Genomic DNA, 23,478 nt, shown 5'->3' with positions numbered 1-23,478 from the left:
TATTTTCATGCAAATTTAGGCTGTTAGATGGTAAAATTATCCTTAGTATTTTCTCTGCAAGTTATTCTGTGTAAGCTTGTAATAAACATAATTCCATGTGACGGTGTGTGTGTGTGTGTGTGTGTGTGTGTGTGTGTGTGTGTTCAAATAAAAGATAAACACGAATTTTATTTTCTGTTTAGAATGGGATTTGAAAGATGCCTGCCTGAGCTCCCTTTTTCTACAACCATATTCCATTCTTTATTGTTTTCTTTCCCCTTTTGAGCTTGACTATCATCATCTGACTGACAGATAGCTGTTACCTAAGCAACATTTCTATTTTCTCCAAGACGCTCTCTCTAATTCCGCAGCCATGTTTACAAGCTCATGAGAGATCCCTGAATCACCTGCCCTCCTCCTGCCTCCAAGGCTTTCAGTGATGAGTAACCCACCCCAGGAAAAAACTATTACCGTTAAGAAATTAATATGCTCTGGGAGACAGATGTCAAATTTCTCAACCTCTGAGGTCTGGCTTCATGCTGTGAATAGAATAAGAAAACGGAGCAAACAAGACAGTTAGCCGAGGAGCTGAAATTAGATGTGTGCCCCTGGATATGAGAGATTTTCCTCCCTTGTGTTGGGTTTTATCTTTTCCCTTTTCGTATATTGCATTCATTTTATGGTTGTCGATCCAGCTTGATATATTTCAAAAGTATTTCTTCAAAAGGGCTGTCCATGTATCTCGCAATGATGAAAGCCTGCTTTGAATTTGAGTGTTCACGCTCAGTTCGTTCAGCATTAACAAATACTTATTGAATGGCTATTTTTATCAGCACTGTCCTAGCTGCTTGGGATACATCCTCGAGCAAAAACCAAAAGCCACTTCCTTCATTATAACGTAGCTCAGTGGTTCTCAACCTTCTGGCCCTTTAAATACAGTTCCTCATGTTGTGGTGACCCACAACCATAAAATTATTTCCGTTGCTGCTTCATAACTGTAATGTTGCTACTGTTATGAATAAAAATGTAAATATCTGATATGCAGGATGGTCTTAGGCGACCCCTGTGAAAGGGTCGTTCGACCCCCAAAGGGGTCACGACCCATAGGTTGAGAACCGCTGATCGTAGCTGCTCTCTGTTGCCAGTAACATAAGAAAGCACTTTGGAAACTTTTCACTTAATATTTCAGGTTTTGTGCTTTCAAGGCTCCTGTGAATAAGCAGAATGTTGACAATGAACAAACCTACCTTCATATTTGCATAGACATATGGATTCTTTTGTGAAATTGTGGCTGCTGTGTCTTTCAGTTGTGTAACATCCTTTAGAACTTTATATAAATAATAATCATAAAGAACTTACCAATGATATGTTAAGCCAAACACTTTTCAAATTTACAGAAAAGTTAACACATGAATAAGAGACTGTCAGCTTACATTTGAACATATGGATATAGTGTGTGAATAAATTTATATATGATAAATATTTCCTGTTATTTTTGTATTAATATTATGGGACAGAGATGGAACAGAGAAGTTTTTCAATTAAAAACTAAAATAAAGTAACCAACATCTCTTAAGGTATAGCTTTGGTAGGCGAGTACAGGGAGGTCAAATGCCTTATTTTGCCTACTAAGTTCCTGGCTGTGAAAGGGCCTAGACGCCTGTCTTATATAAATTTTGAAATAATCAAAACTCCAAAAGGGATATTTTTGGATTATTTATTTTTCTTGTTAGTTCCATGGATAAATATGACTGTTTATACCAGGGGTCCTCAAACTTTTTAAACGGGGGGCCAGTTCACTGTCCCTCAGACCGTTGGAGGGCCAGACTATAATTTTAAAAAAACTATGAACAAATTCCTATGCACACTGCACATATCTTATTTTGAAGTAAAAAAACAAAACAGAAACAAATACAATATTTGTATTTGCATGTGGCCCACGGGCTGTAGTTTGAGGACCCCTGGTTTATACCATGGATTCCAAAATATAGTGGCTTAAATATAGAAAATGGTGTTGATGTGGTTTTTTTTTTTTCATGTAAAAGAAGTCCACAAGTAGATAGTCCAAGACAGGTATGGCAACACCTTGGGCGTAGGACACTCAGTCTCTTTCTTTCTCCTTTGATAGCCTTAGCATGGAGTTTTGTGTCATGGGCCAAAAAGACTGCTGGTTTCCAACGGTCACTTTCATACCCGCAAAACAGGAAGGGATAAGCAAAAGGGCAAAAGACCTCTTCCGGCTCTCTGTTCAACGTAAAAGAGCTTTCCCAGAAGTCCCTCCTCCCGATAATTTCTATTTATATAGCATCAGCTGAACTTGATGTCATAACCAGAAATTCTGAGAAATTGCCATCCTGAATAAATTTAGTGTTCTAATATTATGGATTGACTAAATAAGAGATTGCAAGCTAGTGGTTTCTATTACAATAAGAAAATAATTTGTTTGCTGCAAGGCCTTAAATGATTAAAAGCACATATGTTGGAACCAGAGTATTTGGCTCTACAACTATCAAATTATGTAATTTCTGACAAGTTTCTTAACCTCTCTACACCATAGTTTCACCCCTCACTAGAACTATGACTATAATATCTACTTTGCGCCCTGACCGGTTTGGCTCAGTGGATAGAGCGTCGGCCTGCGGACTGAAGGGTCCCAGGTCCGATTCTGGAAAGGAGCATGTACCTTGGTTGCGGACACATCCCCAGTGCAGAGCGTGCAGGAGGCAGCTGATCGATGTTTCTCTCTCATCGATGTTTCTGGCTCTCTGTCTTTCTCCCTTCCTCTCTGTAAAAAATCAATAAAATATATTAAAAAAAATATCTACTTTGTGAGGTGGTTTAAAAAATAAACACATACACGCATTCATACTAAATGCAAATAAAAAACTAAAACTATTCTGGCACATAGTTAATGCTGTGTAATTATTGGCTATTATTATTAGTGTTTATTACCTAATACTTAATTCTCTCTTTCATATCAAGAAATATGTAAAGGATGGTTAGATCTCTTTTAGTTTGAATAGCAGTAATCACTTTTCAGGAGCAATGAAGGCTAGAAACTATAGGGAAGACATCACTGGGCAGAAATCTAGCTCCTTTGACATCATATCATCAGTGTTTGGTTTGTTTGAGGGAATTTTAGAATCTTTGACATTTCTTTAAAAGTAAATTATATCATTGTGTGTTCAGTTTTAGTCAAGACTCCTTTAATTATCATGAAATGAAACCCAAGTCAAACTGGCTTCTGCCTCTTTGTGAACTTCATTCTTAATTAATTATATAGATATTCACAAGAAACACTGTCTTAGATGTGCATCCCATATCAAAGTTTCATAATTGAGGCTTATTGGTTGGTCAAGAGTCATTTCTCACCCCTGATACCATCCTCATAGCCAGGTACACACTTTTAGCAAGTCTTGGGTTACAGGCCCACTCTGAGTCAGTAGGTATTGTCACATGCATTCTGAAAGTGGAGGATGAGTAGTTCCTGAAGGAAAGGATAACTGAAGACTTATTAAATGGGAGTAACTTCTCAGACATCCTCACCCTCTGATCTTGTATATCATTTATATTTCACTTAGCTCTGTGATAATCTGACTTCTACTTCATTGTGAAAATTGAAGCAACTAGAAAGAACTTCTCTAGAATCCCACAACCTCATCTTCCCAAGCTTCTATACCCACAAATTCTGCTTGACTGTGTTTCTATGTAATGCTGACACATTCGCTAGTGCATTAGAACATATATCTTCTCACTTGCTGAAAGACATTATTCCAGCAATCCTCCCCCTCTAATGTCATCAGTGTCTGTGATCCTTACTTAATCATCCCTAACAGAAATACAAATATGGCATTATTCACCAAATTCTCAACTCAAATTCCCTGACTCTACTAATTCCTTGGCTTCCACTTAGTTTCTTCACTCTCTTTGTAAGCAGGTTTACTTGAAAGAGTTTATTGTACCCAATTTTCCCCCTTCTATGATCTTTTAAAACCATTCTAATCAGGCTTCTATCTCCCTGACTCCACCAAAACTGTTTCTGTTGAGATCCTCTGCATTGCTAAGTCTAATTGCCAATTCTCAGATCAATTTACTTGGCCTATCAGCAGCCTTTGATAGAGCACTCCCCTTCCACTAACTGGAAATTTCTTGGAAAGTATATTATTTGGTTCCCATGAAAACCATTCACTTTTGATTTTTCTCTCCCTTCTCATGCTTACTCAGTCTCCTTTGTAGGTTCCTACTCTTTCCCAGACTACCTAAATGCCAGAGGGCACCAAGGCTCAATATGTGGCCATTCTCTTCTCTGTACTCTCTACTTTTTTGATTTCATATTTATCATAGCTTACTACAATTTTCATGTGCTAATTACCAAATTTATAGTTTCTGTCCAGAGCTCTTCCTTCAACTACATACATATACATCTAACTGTCCCTTCCTTACATCTCCACTTGGAATCCAGTAGGCATTCAAATTCAATATGCACAAACCGAACTTTAAATATTCTTCTCAAAATCTAGTCCACTTGTAACCTTGCTTGTACCCTAGATTGAGCCCTATCATCTCTTCATGATCACTGCATGTCTTAGTCTGTGTGGGCTGCCATAACAAAACACCACAAACTCCATGGCTTAAATAACATACTTTCTCTCCCTCCCCTCACAGTTCTGGAGGCAAATAATCCATAGTCAAATAAACCAATCCATCAGGGTCCATTTCCTATGAGAGCTCTCTTCCTGGTTTGCAGATGCTTTCCTTCTCATCATGTCCTCACACGGCCTTTCCTGGGTGTGTGTGCACCCTCAGTGGTGTGTATTATTACAAGGACACTAATCCTACTTAATCCTATTGAATCAGGGCCCCAACATATGACCTGGATTAACTTTAATTATTTTCTTAGGGCCCCCATCTCCAAATACAACCACACTGGGTGTTAGGGCCTCAACATGTGAATTTTGGAGGGGCACAAACATTCAGTGCATAGCACTGCACTAGACTCTAAAGTGTGTCTTGCTTCCACCCTTGTGCTAGTTTGTTTTCAACATGGTAGCCATAGTGATCCTTTCAAAATGTAAGTCAGCTAATATCACAGGCATACAGGCATACTCCAAACCCATTGGCTCACCAATATACCCAGAGTCAAAGCAATGTTTCTTCCGAAGTCAGTATGGTCTATGCCATATGAACTCCCTTCCTCTCCAAGCTCAACTTCTGCCACCTTGCCTATCCCTCACCCTTCTCCTGACATCCACACTGACCTCCTCATTTCATGAACATGCAAGGCACTCACCTATCAGCTTTATCTGTTTCCTCTGCCTGGACTTCTCTTCCCCCAGAAATCTGTGTGGATCATTCCGTTACTTCCTTAGGGCTCTCTCAATTGTCATCGTTTCAAAGGAGGCCTACCTGACTATCTAACTCAAAATGCAAACTGCTACCCAGTCCCACCTCTTCTGCTTCCCCTGGTCCTACTCTGTTTTATTCTTCATTGTCTATATGATCTTCTAATATTTTATAGGAAAATATACTTTTGTTTAATTTGTCTTCCTCATTAGAATTTAAATTTCAAAAAAGGCAATTATATTTACCTTTCTTTTAAAATGAGGGACAATGAATCTAAAGACCAATTATCAGATCAATTTACTTGACCTAATACTGAGACGATAAGTAAGTAAAGAGAAAATGATTTTATATAGACAGATTCATAGATGGATAGATAGATAGGTAGGCAGATAGATAGATTAGATAGATAAATAATAGAAAGAAATGATAAACGCATACATTTGTGAGTTCAACTAGATTTAGGTTAGCAAATCTAAAACCATATAGACTAACAATGTGGGCAAGTTAATTTCCTGACTCTCTTAATTGCAGTATCAGAGTGTTAGTTTCAAAAAAAAAGTTTAATAGATATTAGACAAAAAATAAACAAAAATTATCCATTGCAATAGGCTAGCCAACTTTGAAGTTTAGAGGGAACATAATGCAGAGGGCTGCAGTGGTATTGACACCAGCTATAAATTCAGGGGGTTCCCAGAACTATCCTCGAGGTTGGTAACATACTATAAGGACTCACAGAAGACACGGAAATCTGTTACAGGCACAGTTATAGTTTATTTCAAAGAAAAGAACGAGATTAAAATCAGCCAAGGGAAGCAGCACATAGAGTACACTCCAGGCAGAGATCCAAATGCAGAGCTTCCATTTTCTTCTCCCCATGGAGGCAGGGTCGGCATTACTTTCCTGGCATTGCTGCATGACAACACACACAGAATATGCCCACCAGGAAAGCTCATCTGCACCTTGCTGTCCAGAGTTTGTCTTGGGCTCTGTCGTTTTGACACTATTACTGGTCTTATAGATGACCTCAGCCCCTCAGGGGGTCAAGCTGATATGTCATGATCTAAAAACTCCACACTAAATCCAGTTGCTGCTACCTAGCTGGCCCCAAACCCCCAGGCCAACAAAATTGTAATATAATTAATGTGTTTAAAGTGATGAATTCATATACATTGGGAAAGGATTCTCACCATAGAATTGATTAGCACACCCATCACCTCACATATTTACCTTGTTTTCTTTTTATTTTTCATGAAAACACTTAAGTTCTATTCTCTTAGAAAATGTCAATTACACAGTATTATCAACTATAGTCACCATGTTATATATAGATCCTCAGACATTATTCATCTTATAATTGAAAGTTTGTACCCTTTTCCCAGCCTCTCCATGTTTCTCCCATCCCCATTGTACTCTCTGTTTTTATAAGCTTGTAAATGATACCTCAACAAAGCTGAAATAATTGAGAGAGAATCAGAAAGTAACCTGGGCGCAGCTTTAGCCTGCCCCGGCTGAAGAGTTGGGGCAGCCTTAGAAGGAGACACACATGGTTTTAACTGGAAAGTAGAGAGAAGGTGGCAGCAGGAGCAGGATGCCTGGGTGGTACCAGGATATGAAACCAATGAACAGAAAGCCAGTGCAGGGCAGACACAGTATCTGCAAAACTCATCCAAATGCCTGTCTTTCCAGAGACCTGGGCTGCGGAGTGCTAACAGGCAGCACACCTGGCATCCCAGAATTGACTTTGGCACTCGGCAGCACATGCTGATTGGCAAGCTGCCAGCCCACCAGCTTGCCCCCCGCCCCCCCTGCTGTCAGACTCTCATCCTAGTCAGCCCCTGGCAATTAGGAAAGTGACTGAAGCAAAATATATAATAAGCCATGGCAAGGAAAATTAGTAAGGCTTGGGAGTTCTAGTCTAGAGGCAGGCTTAACAGTTGTTTCAGGAAGATAGGTAGCCTGGTGGAGCTTGATTGATGAGAATGAATTATGAGTAAAAGTATGGCTAGAGAATTAAAAATATATACGATGGGTCTGTCCTTGAGTTTTCTGTTTTTAGATTTTTTCTAGGATGTGCAAATATTACTTCAATATAGTTATGACCACTCAAGTCATGGGGACAGTTTAACCAATCTCATTTCCTACACTGACATCCACATAGTCATAGTGATGAGAAAAACCTATTCAAATAGTCTTTGTGTAAGCACTTTCTATGCATCATATACTGCGTAGGCAACTCAGATTTACTCATTGTTAAATTCCAAGAAAAGAAATCTCCAGTTAGTACAGTAAGTGCCTCCCCCTTTCAGACAAGAACATGAAAACCCAGAACTGTTGAGAGGCTATTCCATAATCACAGAGCAGGTCAGTAAAAAGAAAGAACTTGACCTTACAACTCTCCAACTCTAATTGTTTCACTTTTTATACTGCACCATTATGCCATCAAATGACTGTTTCCTTTTTTTTTTTTGAGACTGAAATCAGAAATATTCTGGGTAATTTCTGTTTGAGAGTCAGGCTGACCAAACATAGACCAGTACCAGAACTTGAGGTAAACATCCAGATTTGAATTCTAGTTAACTATTCATTTCAGCAAGTACTGATTAAGGTATTTCAGATTCCTTGCTCAATTCCTTGTCCAAAAGTTGGTACTATCAGATTATGGTAGAGCAACTAATCCATTAACTCGCTTTTCAAAGTTCTATCCTGCTGGGGTGTCATATGTCACATTTTTAAGTGGAATTAACCTAGTTAATCCAGGTCTTTAAAAAGGCATAACTACTTATACTAGGATGACCTTAGTCATTAAAAACTTCAGTTTAATCTGAGATGAAGAACTTGATTACTAGCATTGCTGTATAGTATACTTGGTCCTGATACTCATCTGTGAAATCTTGATAACCTTATAGAATATATGAGGGAGATTTCATGTTTTAACAGGAAGGGTTTTTATTTTAAATATATTTTTTTGAATTATCAACCTTTTATATAGTGAAAATAATGACTCTTCAACTATAATTACATTACTATTTACACCAGTCTGAGCCATTAAATATTTAGTTTCACTATAACTAAATTTTTAGTGCATACATATTCTTAGTTTCTAACTTTCAAAAAGAGAAGAAAAGCTATTATTTATTTTCAAATATGTACTAGTCTTTCAAGAAAATTTTCTCTAGTTAACTATTCATTAGTTAAATTTTCTCTAGTTAACTATTCATTTCAGCAAGTACTGATTAAAGTATTTAATTAAAGTACTGATTAAAGTGAATTTTTATTCACTTTTTGTGAATAAAATTTTTTAATAATGTATTATTCATCATAAATAACATAATATCTCCCCACTTAAATAACACAGGTAGCTATAAGAAATCACCAAGACTACTAGCGTTTGAACAGTCACCCTGAAATTTATGGCAATGCAGTTATAAGATTGAAATATAAAAGGGTTTGGAAACAACGAGTTTACACAGCGCATGTTTTCTATGGTCTCCTGTTCATTTATTGTCTTATTGTCATCAGACTGAATATATTATTTCCCTTTAAACTCATGAAATAAGAATATTACTGTTTTAACAGAGTACCATAGACTGGTCCGTTACAGACAACAGTGTTTATTTCTCACAGTTGTGGAGGCTGGAAGTCCGAGATCAGGCTACCAGCCTGCTGGGGTCGGTGGGGTTCTGGTAAGAGCCCTTTTTCAGATTGTAGCCTGTCGACTTCCCATCATTTCGTCACATGGAGGAAAAACAGTGAACTCGCTCTCTGGCTTCTTATTATAAGGGCACTAATTCCACCCATGAGGGCTCACCCTCATGACCAAATTGCCTCTCCAATGCCCCAATCCCAAATACCATCACATCAGGAATGAGATTTCAACAGATGAATTTTTGGGAAAGGCAGATATGCAATCCATAACAACTACTGTAACATTTAGCAGTTACATCAGGTTGTACGTTTTGGGGTAATGGAGCATTGGCACAGGGGTCCCCTAGTGATGGCCCTGGCAGACCGTATTTAACCATGTTTAGATCCAACCTTACCTTAATGGAGAACTTCCACGCACTTCTGATTTCACTTATGATTAGATGTGAATCAGACAAGATTTCTTGGAAATCACTTCTCAGATGTAATAAATGATGACGTGGGTATTTCTTAACAGCAGATTGGTCTTAAGAAATAATGACACAGATGAGTCCATTTTATAGCACCAGGCTCTCAAATTATGCCTGCTTTATAGAATTGAATTGTATCCTTTTAAAATTCCAGGAACATAGTAGTTCAGACTGGGCGAAATGAAATGAAAATGATGGGTTTAATAAGACCAGAAAAGCAAGTGCCCACTCTGAAAAGATGTCAGGCTTTCTTGGAACAATGGAAGAATACAGGGAATCTGGCTGAAAGCTTTCTCTTTCCTTGTGAGGCAAGTCAATTATTTCTGAAGGGGGAAATGAATAACTAAAATAAAATAGCCCAAGTCTTTCTAGGTAGCCATTTAAGCAGTACAATCCCTGTGTCCTTTGATTTTTCTTAAACCACCACTAGATGGGACACTTGCATCCTTGGTTTGGATTCTTAGCTTTTTTATCCTCACGTTGGGGACCTAATGTGCTTAGAAATAACAGGGGAGCCAGTGATCTTTATTTGACAGGTTCCAAATAGGTCATTTGCAGATACAGTGTGGCCTTGACTTACGAGTTTAATTCCTTCCAAGACCGAGCTCGTTAAGGAGCTCATTAAGGAGCTCGTTAACTCAAATTACTCTATCAACTCAATGCAAAAAATCGGCCGAGAGACAGCTGGTATCTCAAAAAACTCGTTAGTCGGGACACTCACCAGTCAAGGCCCCACTGTATTATCTAGTGTTCCCACTTTAGAGATGAAGTCGCCGAGGCTCAGAGAGAGAGTGGGAAAGAAGGGAAAATTTAACATTTGTTGGGCAGTGCTATATATGAAGCATATATGCTCATACTTTATCCTTCCAACAGCCTGAAGAAATGTTATTTCCGTTTTGTAGATGAGGAGCTCAGCAAGGTCAGGAAGCTGCTGTGTCAGAAGCAGAATCTAAATCCTTGCCTGACTTTAGTGCACATTCGTCACTATGCACAGCCACTCCTCAAGCAGTTTAAACACTTTAATGCATGATATAAACCTGAAATTACAAAGATAGTAGGGGCCCCAGCAGGAAAATGCAAAGGTTAGATTCAGAGCCCTGAAAAATGCATGATGTGGACATGCAATTGGCATTGAAAGGGAATCCTGTTTGTAGATTAGGCAGTATATTAGTAATTTGGAGAAGAATGAGGACTTTTGAGGCAGACTGAGTGGGTGTCTGTCCCACCTCTATTGTTTGAGAACAGTGTGATCTTTAGTGGGTACTCAAAATCACTTAGCCTCAGCTTCCTTGTTGTAAAGGAGGATGATAACAATACCTAACTCACAGGGTTGTTATGTGGGATAAGCACTTTAATATGTAAAGAGTTCTTATAATAGATGCACGAAATTCTTGCAAGAGTATGCCTTACTTCCCCCGGCTGCCAACACCGGCTTCCCTCTGGCACCCGGGACCTGGGATTCCCTCGCAGCCCCTGCTTCATCCGGAGGTCGTCCAGAAGGACATCTGGAAGGATGTCAGGTCTAATTAGCATATTACACATTTATTATCCTAGATATTGCATATAGTAGATGCTCCTTAGTGGTACTTTCCATTATTATATCTGGAGTAATGTAAGAATATGAGATTAATGTATAGAAGGCATCAATTTATACTTTTTACATCACATTTTTACATTGTGATGTGATTAAACCTGTTTCATTCTAAAGCTCACTAGATTCTTAACTTGTACATTCCTTTTTATAGAATCTGTAAATATGATCCATCCGTGTTCCTTTTCAGTTTTTTTAAATTAATCCCTTCACTTGGTGAACCAACAGGTAGTGAGTGTTTGCTGTTGCCAGAATATGAGTTAGGTGGCAGCATTTTAAAAAGGTCTGATGAGCCATGTGCCCACCAGCTGCTCCGTGTGGAGGAGTGAGACAGACACGTAAATAAATAAGCGAAGTGAAGGATCATAGGTTCCCTGGAGAGAAATATTCCCAAATAAGCTAAGGGCAACAGAAGGAAGCAGTTATATCTGAGGAAGTCAGAGAAGCCCAAAGGTAAGAAGCATCAAGTCAAGCCTAGCAAATTAGCATAATGTTCTAAGCAGAAGACTTACAAAATGATCAAAAGCAACGTGGAGCATATGGAGAACAGCAAATCACTGCCTGGTGGATCTCAGGCACAGGGATCATTTGTGTGTAAGGGTGGCCGGACAGACCGGGGCCAGGCCATGCATAGGCTCACATCCTATGCCAAAACCATGGAAACTGCTTGCAAGGTGTTTTAGTAAGAGGGTAAATGGATGCATGGAGTTTAGGGAAAACTATTATGGATAATGTGAAAATAAATTGAAATGGTCTGAGTGATGCAGAGTAACTAGTTAAGAGGTAATTGGTATCATCCAGGTAAGAAATTATGAAGGCCTCAAATAAGTCAATGAATATCATATTCAAAATGCAGTAACGCAAAAGGAAAAAGACAATGTTAGAAAAACAAGAGAAGAAAAACAACAAATCACATTAACAACAGAGGAACAACAGCCAAAGTACTCTTTTAAGCAAGAAACTCTGATTATGTCACTACCCTGTTTGAAATGAACTCTGTATGTAATGGTTTCCCACTGCTCTTGAAAACAAATTATCTCACCTCCATACAGTGTAACAGGCTCTGAGAGTCTGGTTCCTGCCTCCCCTTTGGCCTCATCTTCCATGAAACCCTTATCTGCTACATTCCTGCCTTGCAAGCCTCTCTCTACTCCTCTGAAATGCCACATTCCCCGTGTCCCTGGGCTTCCATGCATGTTCTTTTCTAAGTCTAGTGATTTCCTCTTGTCTGGTGACCCCCCGAACAAAATTTCCCCTGATTTCCTGAGGGAAGCCTAACCCAACATCAAAGTCTAGGTAGATCACCTGCTTGCAGTCCATCATCAACACTGCCCAGTTGTGATGTTAGTTTACATTGTGCTTTTTTTTGTTTTGTTTTTTGAGCACATGTGTTGGCTTATTTGGTTTTGCTCACATTTCCACTCATAGTTCTGCAGAGTCCAGCACAGAATGGGGACGGAATTATGGATGCTCGCTTTATAAATGAAGGAGAATTCTTGCAATGATCCAACTAGGACAGTGGTTATCAATTACACATCACTGGGGGAGTAATTTCAATACATATTTCATAATTGATTTAAAACCTCTTCAGTGACCGTTAACCTGCTACTATGGTTCTTTTGTAATTTGGGGAGAAGGCACGGAGGCTATAAACCATATAGCTGATGGGAGTATACAGTCATGCAAACCAACAGAAAATTCAAAATGGACATGATTTCCCCTGGCCGGTGTATTTCAGTAGTTAGAGCATTAGCCCCACGCACCAAAGGGTCTCGGGTTCAATTCCTTGTCAAGGACACATGCTGGAATGCAGGTCCATTCCTGGCCCCAGCCAGGGCACGTGTGGGAGGCAACCAATGGATGTGTCTCTCTCACATCAGTGTTTCTCTCTCTCCCTTCCACCCCCTCTAAAAATCAATGGGAAAAAAATATCCTTGGGTGAGGATTAACAACAACAACAACAACAAAATGGACATGATCTGACAGTGGTATGCATAAGACCAGGCCATAGGAGCCTTTAGGGTAGAAATCCCGCAGAAGGAACAAACTGAGCTGTGTGTACCACGGCATCGGTAGACTGTGCACCACTTTGGTGCAGGGATCTTAACTGTTTGTTCATTGGTGTGTTCCCAGTGCCTAGAAATGTCCCTGGCCTCTAGTAGGCACCCAATAATTTATTAAGAGAGGGAATTGAAGTTAGCTAAATGAAAAAGGGAATGAGTAACAAGGAAAAGATTCTAGGTAAACAGACAGATAGGTAATACATGTCACACAGCTTCAGCCTGGAGTGTGAAAACGGCCTTTCTCTGGGAACAGGATTTCAGGAAGAACATAATTTGGGGAAAGGGGTATGCGTTTTGTATTTATTAAAATCCATGAAATATTCAGGTAAGCAAAGAGAAAAAAATGTGTAATTCCTCATAGTCTTATCCACACTATAATTATCCTTTCAAACATTTTCTTCTAGATCATATAGACTGTTTCTAAAGTCTCACCCATTTTAAATTCTTGAAGTTTGAGTTCTTGGGTCTTATGACAAAGATATGTTATCCAAGTTCTAGTTCTGTCTCTAACACATAGAAGTTTCACCATTCAGATGTAGTACAGTTATGAATTAGAACCACACCCTTACAAATAAAGTAAAATAAAATGCAGCGTTTCATACTGCATCTACACTGTATTTTTAAATGTTATTTTAACGTTGTTGTTGTTGTTGTTATTATCTGGAAGGAGGTATTATTTCTTTGTTCATTAGGCTGAAGGGAGAAAACCCCACATGTTATTAGAATGCCTGTTGTTTCTGCCATTTCTGGCAGTAACCAGCAGGTGGTATCCAACAATTTTACATTTCTGTTCTATTGCAGTTTTTGTGCCTAAGACTTCTCCTTCCTACCTTGCACCCACCCCCCCAATCCAGTCACAAATACTCCCACACAAGCATTTCATGGGGATAAAGGACTACAGGAGGATTTTATTTTAATTTTTGACTTAAATCTGTTTTGACATTGCTTTCAGGGTGATTTTTATTTTGACACAAGCACTGAGGGTTTTTTTTTTAAAATAGAGACGCTGCTTTATAGGCAGTAGCCCATCGTTGCTCTAACACTATGGGAAAACACTGTTCACAATCCCCACTTTACAAAGAGGCTAGCAGTGGTTCTCAACCTTCCTAATGCCGCGACCCTTTAATACAGTTCCTCATGTTGTGGTGACCCCCAATTTCATTGTTACAAATTGAACATAATGAAAGCATAGTGATTGATCACAAAAACAATATGTAATTATATATGTGTTTTCCGATGGTCTTAGGTGACCCCTGTGAAAGGGTCGTTCGACCCCCAAAGGGGTCGCAACCCACAGGTTGAAAACCACTGGGTTAGGGAATCTCCCCAAGGTCACAAAATGAGAACTCGGGTGTCTGGCTGTGGCATTCAGTGTCCATCTCTATGCTGACATCACGGCCCCTGATTTGATTTTCTCCTGTAAGTGCATGTCTTCACCCAATACCTGTCACTCCTTTACTTTGACACTATTTGCTCAGTTACCATGAGTTGTGGTTTTTGACACCTACACCTTGAAATAGAAATACTACACAGAATAACAATGGAATATTTATTAAAAAGCTTAATGTTAGACATTGCTTGTGTACAGGGAATGGTCATATATTGTTCACATATAGACATCAAATTTTAGGGCTGAAAGCACTTTAAGATACTTGCCTGTTTTTTATGAAAAAGAGACTTAAATGTCTCCGCAAGCTTTGCCTTATAGCAGTCACACAGAAGTGATAAGGGAAGAAACAGTCTGCTAAAGAAATGTTTGGGGAACATACATTTATGAAGACCCTTCTGGGTGTAGGAAAATGTCCATTGTTGGGAGGCAGACAGGCATGTGGACGGTTTGTGTGCGTCCCAGGTAAGTGCGCCCCTTTATTTAACGCCCCGCTCTGTCTGCAGTGCAGGGGGGCCAGGCTGAGCTGAACTAGCAGTCAGAGACGCTGGCCTCTGAGAACCTTATCATTCCAGGGGAAAGAGAAAAAGGAAGGGAGGGAGGGAGGATAGAACTTACCATCAGTGTTAGCAATTCCATTGTCAAGTTTCCAACATCAGGTAAATACAAATACAGTTCAGAGATGGGGAAGATTTGAATATGGTGAAACATTGCAGATTCATCCTGAAATTCCTATGATGTTTTCTTGGCTTAAAATGACCATGACAGTGCACAAGGGGAACAAGATTATTATCTAAACAAAAAGAAATGTAAAATATTCTTTAAAAGTAGTTTACATTTTATAAGGTTTTGGTTTAGTTGCTTGTTTTATTGTCTATAGGTCTTACACTCCATTATGAAAGAAATTATGTCCTTATGATGCTATGCAATCTAGAACTAACTTCATACTGAGGAAGCCATACTTAGAATGAAGAACTTCATCATAGTTCCATTGTAATCATCGGTGAGGAGGGTTGGTCCATTGCCTTACATAGTTCAAATAAAGGATGAACAAATCAATGTGAGACTTAATGTGGGATTTAAAAAAATAACATTAATGGATAGTAGGTCAATTTAAAGTGCTGACTTTTCCTCATAGGAAATTGTACTGCGGACTCACCAGTCTTTTTACCCCCAACTGTACTGAAGAAGGGAACAAAGGGATGCAGACAAACAAAAATGAAAACAAAGCATTTCAGGGTCATCTCTCCCAGTAGTTTTTGTTGTCCTTGTTTGTTTGTTTGATTTTATTTTTACAGTGAAAAAATGTGGCCCTGAAAGTTGCTTTGGAAAACAAAGACAAAAAACTAATTATAATGCTTCCCCGCTAGGATCTGTTGATGTTTCTGGTTTCTATTTTTTCTTCTGCAGGTGTAACAACTGTCCTAACAATGACAACTTTAAGCATCAGTGCTCGGAATTCTCTCCCCAAAGTGGCTTATGCTACTGCCATGGACTGGTTTATTGCTGTTTGTTATGCATTTGTGTTCTCTGCCCTAATTGAATTTGCAACTGTTAATTACTTCACCAAAAGAGGATGGGCTTGGGATGGGAAGAGTGTAGTAAATGACAAGGTAAGTGAGAACTTCCTTCTCACCATGATTAAGAGAATACCTGGTAGATAGATATATATATGTATATATGTCATAAAAATTTATTTTGAAGTGTGCTCTTGCCTGAAATCCTTTAGGAGTGCTTATAGTAGTAATATTTCCGATAGAACCTCACCCTAGCATCTGGTTAGCTCTGACTCTGTATCAGGAACTGTGCTGGTTTTCTACATAAGCTCTATCATATAATCTTCACATCAACTTTATAACTAGAGTCTCTTTTTAATTATCTTTTTTTTTATCTGATAAAGAAGCTGAGGTTTAATGAAGTTACTTTCCAGAGCTCGCACAGGTAGTGAAAAAGAATACTTGAACCCAAATCTGTCTGGTCGTTAGGTTGACTCTCTTGACACCACAGTGATTCATAATGAAGAGATTTGGGAAGAAAAACGGGCATCACCTTGACCTACTATAGAATTTCAGGCCCTATCAGTGGATTGAGTTACTACTGTGCACCTACCCCCATTTCTGCTGCTTGCATCATTGTTCCCTCTCCCATGTTGCCTGAAATACGTGGGTAGGTGCTGGAATGTCTAGAAATTTTAAGTTGCTCATGGAGTCTATAAGAGAAAGTTACTTATTTTAAAGATTAACTTCTTAGGGGAGGCTAGGGGACTGTCTAGGGCGGGGGGATAAAATGGACACATATGTAATACCCTTTGTAATACTTTAAGCAATAAAAAAAAAAAAAGATTAACTTCTTTGGGGATTGTTGATTTCCAGTATGGAAGCTAGTGGGGGGTTTGTACATTGATATACCAGCTGTTTGTTTGTTTTTCTTATTCTATGGATTATTACTCATCTGCCTTAATAGCAGGCTTTGGATATACCACAATGAGATACAGTTTTCTTAATAAGAGTAAAAAGTTCTAGTTGGAGGATTTTTTTTTAGTAATATATCTACTTAAATGCTCTTCCATTACATTTGAAATAACATACTTGCTGATTTCTTTTTTCATTTATTTCAATATAAATAATTTTCCTAATTTCTATGATCATATTGCAGTTTAAGCATACACACATGTAATAGTTTAAATGCCCTGCCTTTTAACCTGATTTTGTAAACCGTTGAAGTTTTAATTAGTTCTGGTTTATTTCATTTTATAAACTGTGTTTTGCATACTAACAGTAATGAGTAAATATTAAAGGAAACCTGATTAATTTTCTCTTTTTAACCTCCATGTTTGCTGTTTGTTAAAGTGCTGTTTGTTAAAGTGTTCAGCATTTCCATTACATTTTATTGTTGATTTGTGTTTTCATTCCCCATGTAGTATACTGCTTTTTCATTGTTATCTGTGAAATTACATCTTTTTAGTTATATGGGTTATATATGCACTTTCATACTAGCATAATTTTGAAGATAAAATGTTAGTTATTTGGGAGTGTGTCACAAATGATAAACAATGGTTTGTGGTATAAATGTCCCATACAGAAATTTATTGATATATTGTATTTCAATGCTATGAGGGTGCCAATCAAGTTGGCATTGTGATTTGGCAAATCAAATAACATGCCTTCTAAACCCCTGAACTTGGAAAATAGAAGTACTTATTTATGCAAAAAACCACATTCTTAATAATGCATTTTAAATGCAATAACCTACGAGTTATGAATACTGGATTTAAGTATTACCCACATATCAGATCACACATAATGAAAACAAGTCTAGGTCCAAATAATTGATATTACGACCTAATATGCAGGAAAACAACTAATAAGGTTTCTATTATTTCAGTTCCCAGAGGTTCAAGTTTAGGGGTTCATTCAGTGGGAACATTACATCAGGCACATTGCTTGTTTTTATTGTTTTACTCATTCACAGCTAGAGTGCCAAGCACAGTGCAGGTACTTCAGAAATTTCTGTTGAATAAAAAATGAATGAGTTTCTGATTTTAAATCTGGCAATGCAATATTAATGAGAAGAATGCTTTTCCTTCATGGAAAAGTTTCAAAACTTTACATTGGTGAATTTACAAATGGGTACTCAATCCAATTTCATGATCCAAATGAATTTTGGGAAGTGTTTCCTAAACTTACCTTGGAAATAAACATTTCCTTAGACCTGGAGGAAAATGGAGTAGCCTACCATCTTCCTTAAAAAAAAATCAGTGCAGTCTACCTCTGCTTTAGTTTTCTTTAGATTAATTTTTAAGTAAAAAAGAATAATTTTCTGGAAATAGTATTAAGCCACAGACCATATCGGTATCCTTTTATTCTAATCAGACTGGCGGTTCTCTGCTTTCATAATCATGAACAAATGCAGTTAAAGTATGGTATCTGCCAAAGTATCTGAAAAGTATATGAAAACTTCTTGAAAATTTGTTAGCTGGCAAGTATTAATTTGCCTCATAAAAAAATAATCACTGAGGCATATATATCAATGTTATGTGTTTAAAAATAAGAAATGTGTATTTAATATAGTGTACTTGTAGATTGTGCTCTGATGATCTTTAAAGTTAAATAAATAAATCTCAATTCATATTCAAGTTATATTTGAGCGCTCTTCTTAGAAGACAAAACATACCTTGTTTTGTGATCTTGGTCAAGATTTTACATCACTTTTAGCCTCAGGTGTGAAATTAGACAACAAAGCCCTCTTCATCTAAATGTAGTGCTGGATCAAATGATCCACTCCAAATTTTTATACCCTTCCACATATAAAAGTACCTATTATGCAACTCTCTGAGTTCTTCTGGAACCTTCCCTTACGTCCAATGCCCTTCCACTGGCCTGGGGCTAATTATTGCACTCCAGAGCGTATCCCCTTTACTTGCTGCTCCTTTCTCAACATTGGTCCGTGGTTATTATTATTATTTTTTTGTTATTTATTCAAAGCCGTATTTTCTTTATAAATGCCTCTGTCCTTTCATTTTATGAAGATGCTTACTATGCTTAATTTACCGTAAATACAGAAATAAAACTCCAGAGCCTAGGTCACCCATTCCCCTATCCTCAGATTCTTCCCTCTTTTTCTCCATTTGAGCTTTTTGAAAGCATTGCTCACAGTGCCATGTTCTCACTTTCAATTTAATTTTCAACCTACTGTAATCTGATTCCTTTTCTATTTATTGTCCTGTAACTGAAGGGGACCAATAATCTTTACATTGTCGGATCAGATAATAATTTTCCAATTGTTCTCAATGGATCCCAATTGGGGAACCCATTGAATACTGTTATACTCCAGAACTCCATTCCAGGCTCAAGTCAGCAATATTTCATCTTTTTTTCCTCTTTAAAAAGAGTCTTGGAGCCCTAGCCAGTTTGGCTCAGTGAATAGAGCGTCAGCCTGTGGACTGAAGGGTCCTGGGTTCGATTCCAGTCAAGGGCACATGCCCGGGTTGCGGACTCGATCCCCAGTAGAAGGTGTGCAGGAGGCAGCCGATCAATGATTTTCTCATCATTGATGTTTCTATCTCTCTCTCTCCCTCTCCCTTCCTCTCTGAAATTAATATATATACATATATATATATATATATATATATATATATATATATATATATATATACACACACACACACACACACACACACACACACACATATATATTTTAAAAAGAGTGTTGGAATATAAACTTCCTTCCCTCAAAATCTGGCTGCTACCACTATTCATTCTAGTCTTTGAGATTCTGTGCCTGAGTTCAGCAGGGATCCAGGCTCCCTAGCATCTGCTCTTGTATATCCCCAGACATCATTTGGCTTTATGTTATGTTGTTTTAGTTTTTACTATTCACTATGTGTTCTCACTTCAAGGGTTTTACTGACAATATTTGTAGGAACATGTGCCACACGAAGCAAACTGTCCAGCACTTTGTTGTCCCGAAATAGACAATCCCTATTCCTCCTCAGTACAAATGCCAGTCCCCAGGAAGCTCCTGATTTCTTGCTCCCCCTTCAAATAATTAGATCCCTTTGTAAGTGTGTCTAGTACCCTCTTCTTTTGCATTAGAGTATCACAGTCTGTAATTGCATATTCATGTCTCAACTCCTTCATGATAACAATGATCATGCTTATTTTAATAAATCATTTATTCCTGTCTCTTTGCATAGGGCTTTGTATATATTTGTTGCTCAATAAATACAGCATGGATTAACAAAGTAGAACAAATCAAATTGACAACCACACCTTTATCTTACCTTCCACAGTAATTATCTATAAGTGTAGTCCATGCCTCTCCTTTAACTTCGAGGATCACATACCTAACCTGTTCCCTAGGCAACTTATACTTGAATATAACATCTCAATCTTTACATGTCTTTTATAAATGAAAGAAACAACAAAGAAAAATAAACCTCCTAAATTTATTTGTATATCTTTCCCCTGCCCATGGCTATTTTGCATGTGTATCTCATTTCATGGCAAAACCTAGTATCACATACCAAAACTTGGAAGTTTCCCTTAACATCTAACCAATGATTAAATGATGTCCATTCTCCAAATTACATGTCATAGACTATGCTCTTGCCATCTCTCTTTTGTTTGAGTCTCTTTATTTCTTATTCTCTTTAATCATACCTCCCCCAAATCCATCCTCTAAATTAGTTCCAGAGTTATCTTTCTAAACCAGAAATCTACTTGTTTACTTTTTCATTACTTTTTTGAATTGTTGAAGGCAATCTTTCAAACATCCAAGCTAATATGGTCCAAGTATATAGTGTGCTCATCTATTTAAATGCATGATCAATGATAAGAAAATTAATGTTTGTTCTTTATTGGGCGCTTACTACTATGTGCCTGGGAATATCTTCATTTTGGAAATGAGAACATATAGGATTAGCCAAATAAAGTTACATGCTTAGGATCACCTATCTAACAAATGGTGGACTCAATATTAAACAAAAATCTATAGTCCATGCTCATATTCTTCCTCCAACCATTACACACATCTCAGGCATCATGCTTCTACACATCTCCAGGACATTAGATGTGCTGATATCCTTGGCTAAAATGCCCTTGCCTCCCTTCCCTAACCAATGAACTCTAACTTATTACATAAGATCCATCTGATTTTACTTAAATCTTGAAACTGTCCAAACAAATCTAATTTCCATAATGTTTCTGCAGACCCGTACAAATTCTTTTATGTAACTTCATCAAATTATAGATTGATTGTAAAGAAATCTGTTTCTGACAGCAGGTTACATGCTCTAAGAGTTTTGTTTTATTCATCATTTTCTTTGCCATTTCCTCGCGTACTGTTTAGCACATAATTTATTTGAGATAAAATTTTAAAATAATCAACTTTAACCTGTTGAGATGGTTTCCATTTCTAAACCTTAATCAGTGGTCCTATGCCGTCCAAAGCAAAGCATATTCTCTGGAAATAAACTAGATATTAAATTATTAAAGCAGAGACATAGCAATATAATACCCAAACTAATATGAGGCATGTCATTATTTTGTGATTCACTTCATACAACTCATGAAAAACATCACTTTTCAAGTCTTTTTGTTGTTTAATTTCTTTTCTTTTTTCTTTTTTTAACATCCTGCATTGTTCCAAAAGCATTTCAGGCAGTTTACCAGAAAAATGCATGTACTTAAATTATTATAAAATCATATATAAATAGAAGAAGGGCATCACAATGAAGGAAAATAAACTATCAGTTTGTCCACCATTGGGCCAAAACATTACCTGTAGTTCATAGGTAGAGTAACTAAGTTTCAAATTGAGTTTCTTGGCTACCACAGTAAACCATGACGTGGGGAGGTAGTTATATTTCTTTCATCAAAACATGGAAGCATCAATTCCCTCAGAAAAAAAAAGATTTTCTTACACTGAATTCTCTTTTTAAAACAACATCATATGGGTTTTATATCAGGGAAAACTGGGTACTGTTGCAAGTAGTAATGTCAACATTTTTTCCAATAAATGCAGTAATTAATTTCATATTGATGTTTCTTGTAGTCCCCTTCAATAAAAACTGAAGGCATTACATTAACATACAACTCAGTGAAGGCAATTCTTCAAGGATCTAAGCTAATATGGTCTAAATATATAGCTTTCTCATGGCCCAGTTTAATCCAAGGAAAGACTTTAGAGTACTTAGAGAAGTGGATGGACTGTGTAACCTTCAAAGGATTTTCTGTAAGTATCACTTTTCTTAGTCAGGAGGGTTAGCAGATAGTTAATACCATTGTCTGGCCAGGGAGCATGTTGTTTTACAAGTAATGGGCTCTCTAGTCACCACAATGACTGTAAAAACACAACATGGGATGTAGAAAGAGCGTAGTTACCACTATGGAGATGTGGTGTTTTCTCCAAAGTCTATTATATGTAGTGTTATATTTACAAAAGCTCCTTGTTCTATGGGACAAGTTTGAGATTCTTTCCAACTCTAAACCTATGTGGTGGTTCTTTTTATTTATGTGTCAGGCCGGTAGGTGTCTATATTTTAGATAGAGCAATTGCTGAAGATATTAGCACATTATTTTACCTAGTACTATAAGGAAGCCAAGATTGGTTAGCCACTCTGGTGTAAGACATTTCGATTTCTGTAATCAGAAAATGTCTAGACCTGAGTTTTTAAATATATATTCAGAACTCCAATAAAATAATAAGTTCAGAATATCCTGAATTCTATAAAACATCATTTTAAAAATAGAATTTAATTAATGTCGGTTATATTTCCTTTTCATTCCACTTTGATAGCAACATCAACAACTTTTATAGTGGCATAATTTACATTTTCCCTAACTAGTGTAAAAAATGCATCATTTACTGATTTTGTTCATAAGCCACATTATCCCCCTTCTCACTTATATGAGTTTCAGGAAGAGAGAGAGGGAGAGAGATAGAAATGTCAATAATGAGAGAGAATCATTGATGGGCTGCCTCCTGCATGCCCCATACTGGAGATCAAGCCTTCAGCTCAGGCATGTGCCCTGGCCAGGAATAGAACAGTTACCTCCTGGTTCACAGGTCGATGCTCAACCACTGAGCCACGCTGGCCAGGCAATGTGCCACAAAATATTTTAAAATAATATTAGATAATCTCATGCCTGTTCAATTTTTTTTTCAGAAAAATTGCTGAAATATATTTGTTTCCTATAGTTTAGTAATAAAAATCTTATACTCTGAAATTAATTGTCTCAGTTTAAATGTAAGCTTTAATCTTTGCTCATTTAACATTTTTATACTAATTTCTTCATCTTCAAAATAATTCTATTTTGTTAGTATGTTTATTATACCTATGCTAAAGATTGGTTTTTTAACAGTTAGTAAAATTATCCATGTAATGGGCTTTTCACAGGGGTTAGCATATAGTGATTGCTAAATAAAGTTTGAATTCAGTCATTATTATTATTACTGTTATTTTAATTTTCAAATATATACTAAGTTTGTGCTAGCACTGGC

At 37.4% G+C, this 23,478-nt stretch overlaps 1 protein-coding gene across 3 annotated transcripts in view; it reads left to right on the top strand.

The window, feature by feature from the left end:
- GABRA2 (gamma-aminobutyric acid type A receptor subunit alpha2) overlaps positions 1-23,478 on the top strand; it is a 110,697-nt gene that overhangs the window by 81,446 nt on the left and 5,773 nt on the right. For 2 of the 3 annotated variants that reach the window (XM_036332865.1, XM_036332854.1), the window contains one exon: positions 15,886-16,088. In XM_036332865.1, coding sequence (XP_036188758.1) covers positions 15,886-16,088 — 203 coding nt within the window. Of the gene's footprint in view, positions 1-15,885; positions 16,089-22,029; positions 22,210-23,478 lie in introns of all 3 variants that reach the window. The other variant, XM_036332874.1, reaches the window with a different exon arrangement.

This window comes from Myotis myotis, unplaced genomic scaffold (assembly GCF_014108235.1).
Source record: "Myotis myotis isolate mMyoMyo1 unplaced genomic scaffold, mMyoMyo1.p scaffold_m19_p_1, whole genome shotgun sequence".
Taxonomy (NCBI): Eukaryota; Metazoa; Chordata; class Mammalia; order Chiroptera; family Vespertilionidae; genus Myotis; species Myotis myotis.
Note: the sequence above shows the minus strand (reverse complement) of the source record. Positions and strands in the feature narration are given on the sequence as shown.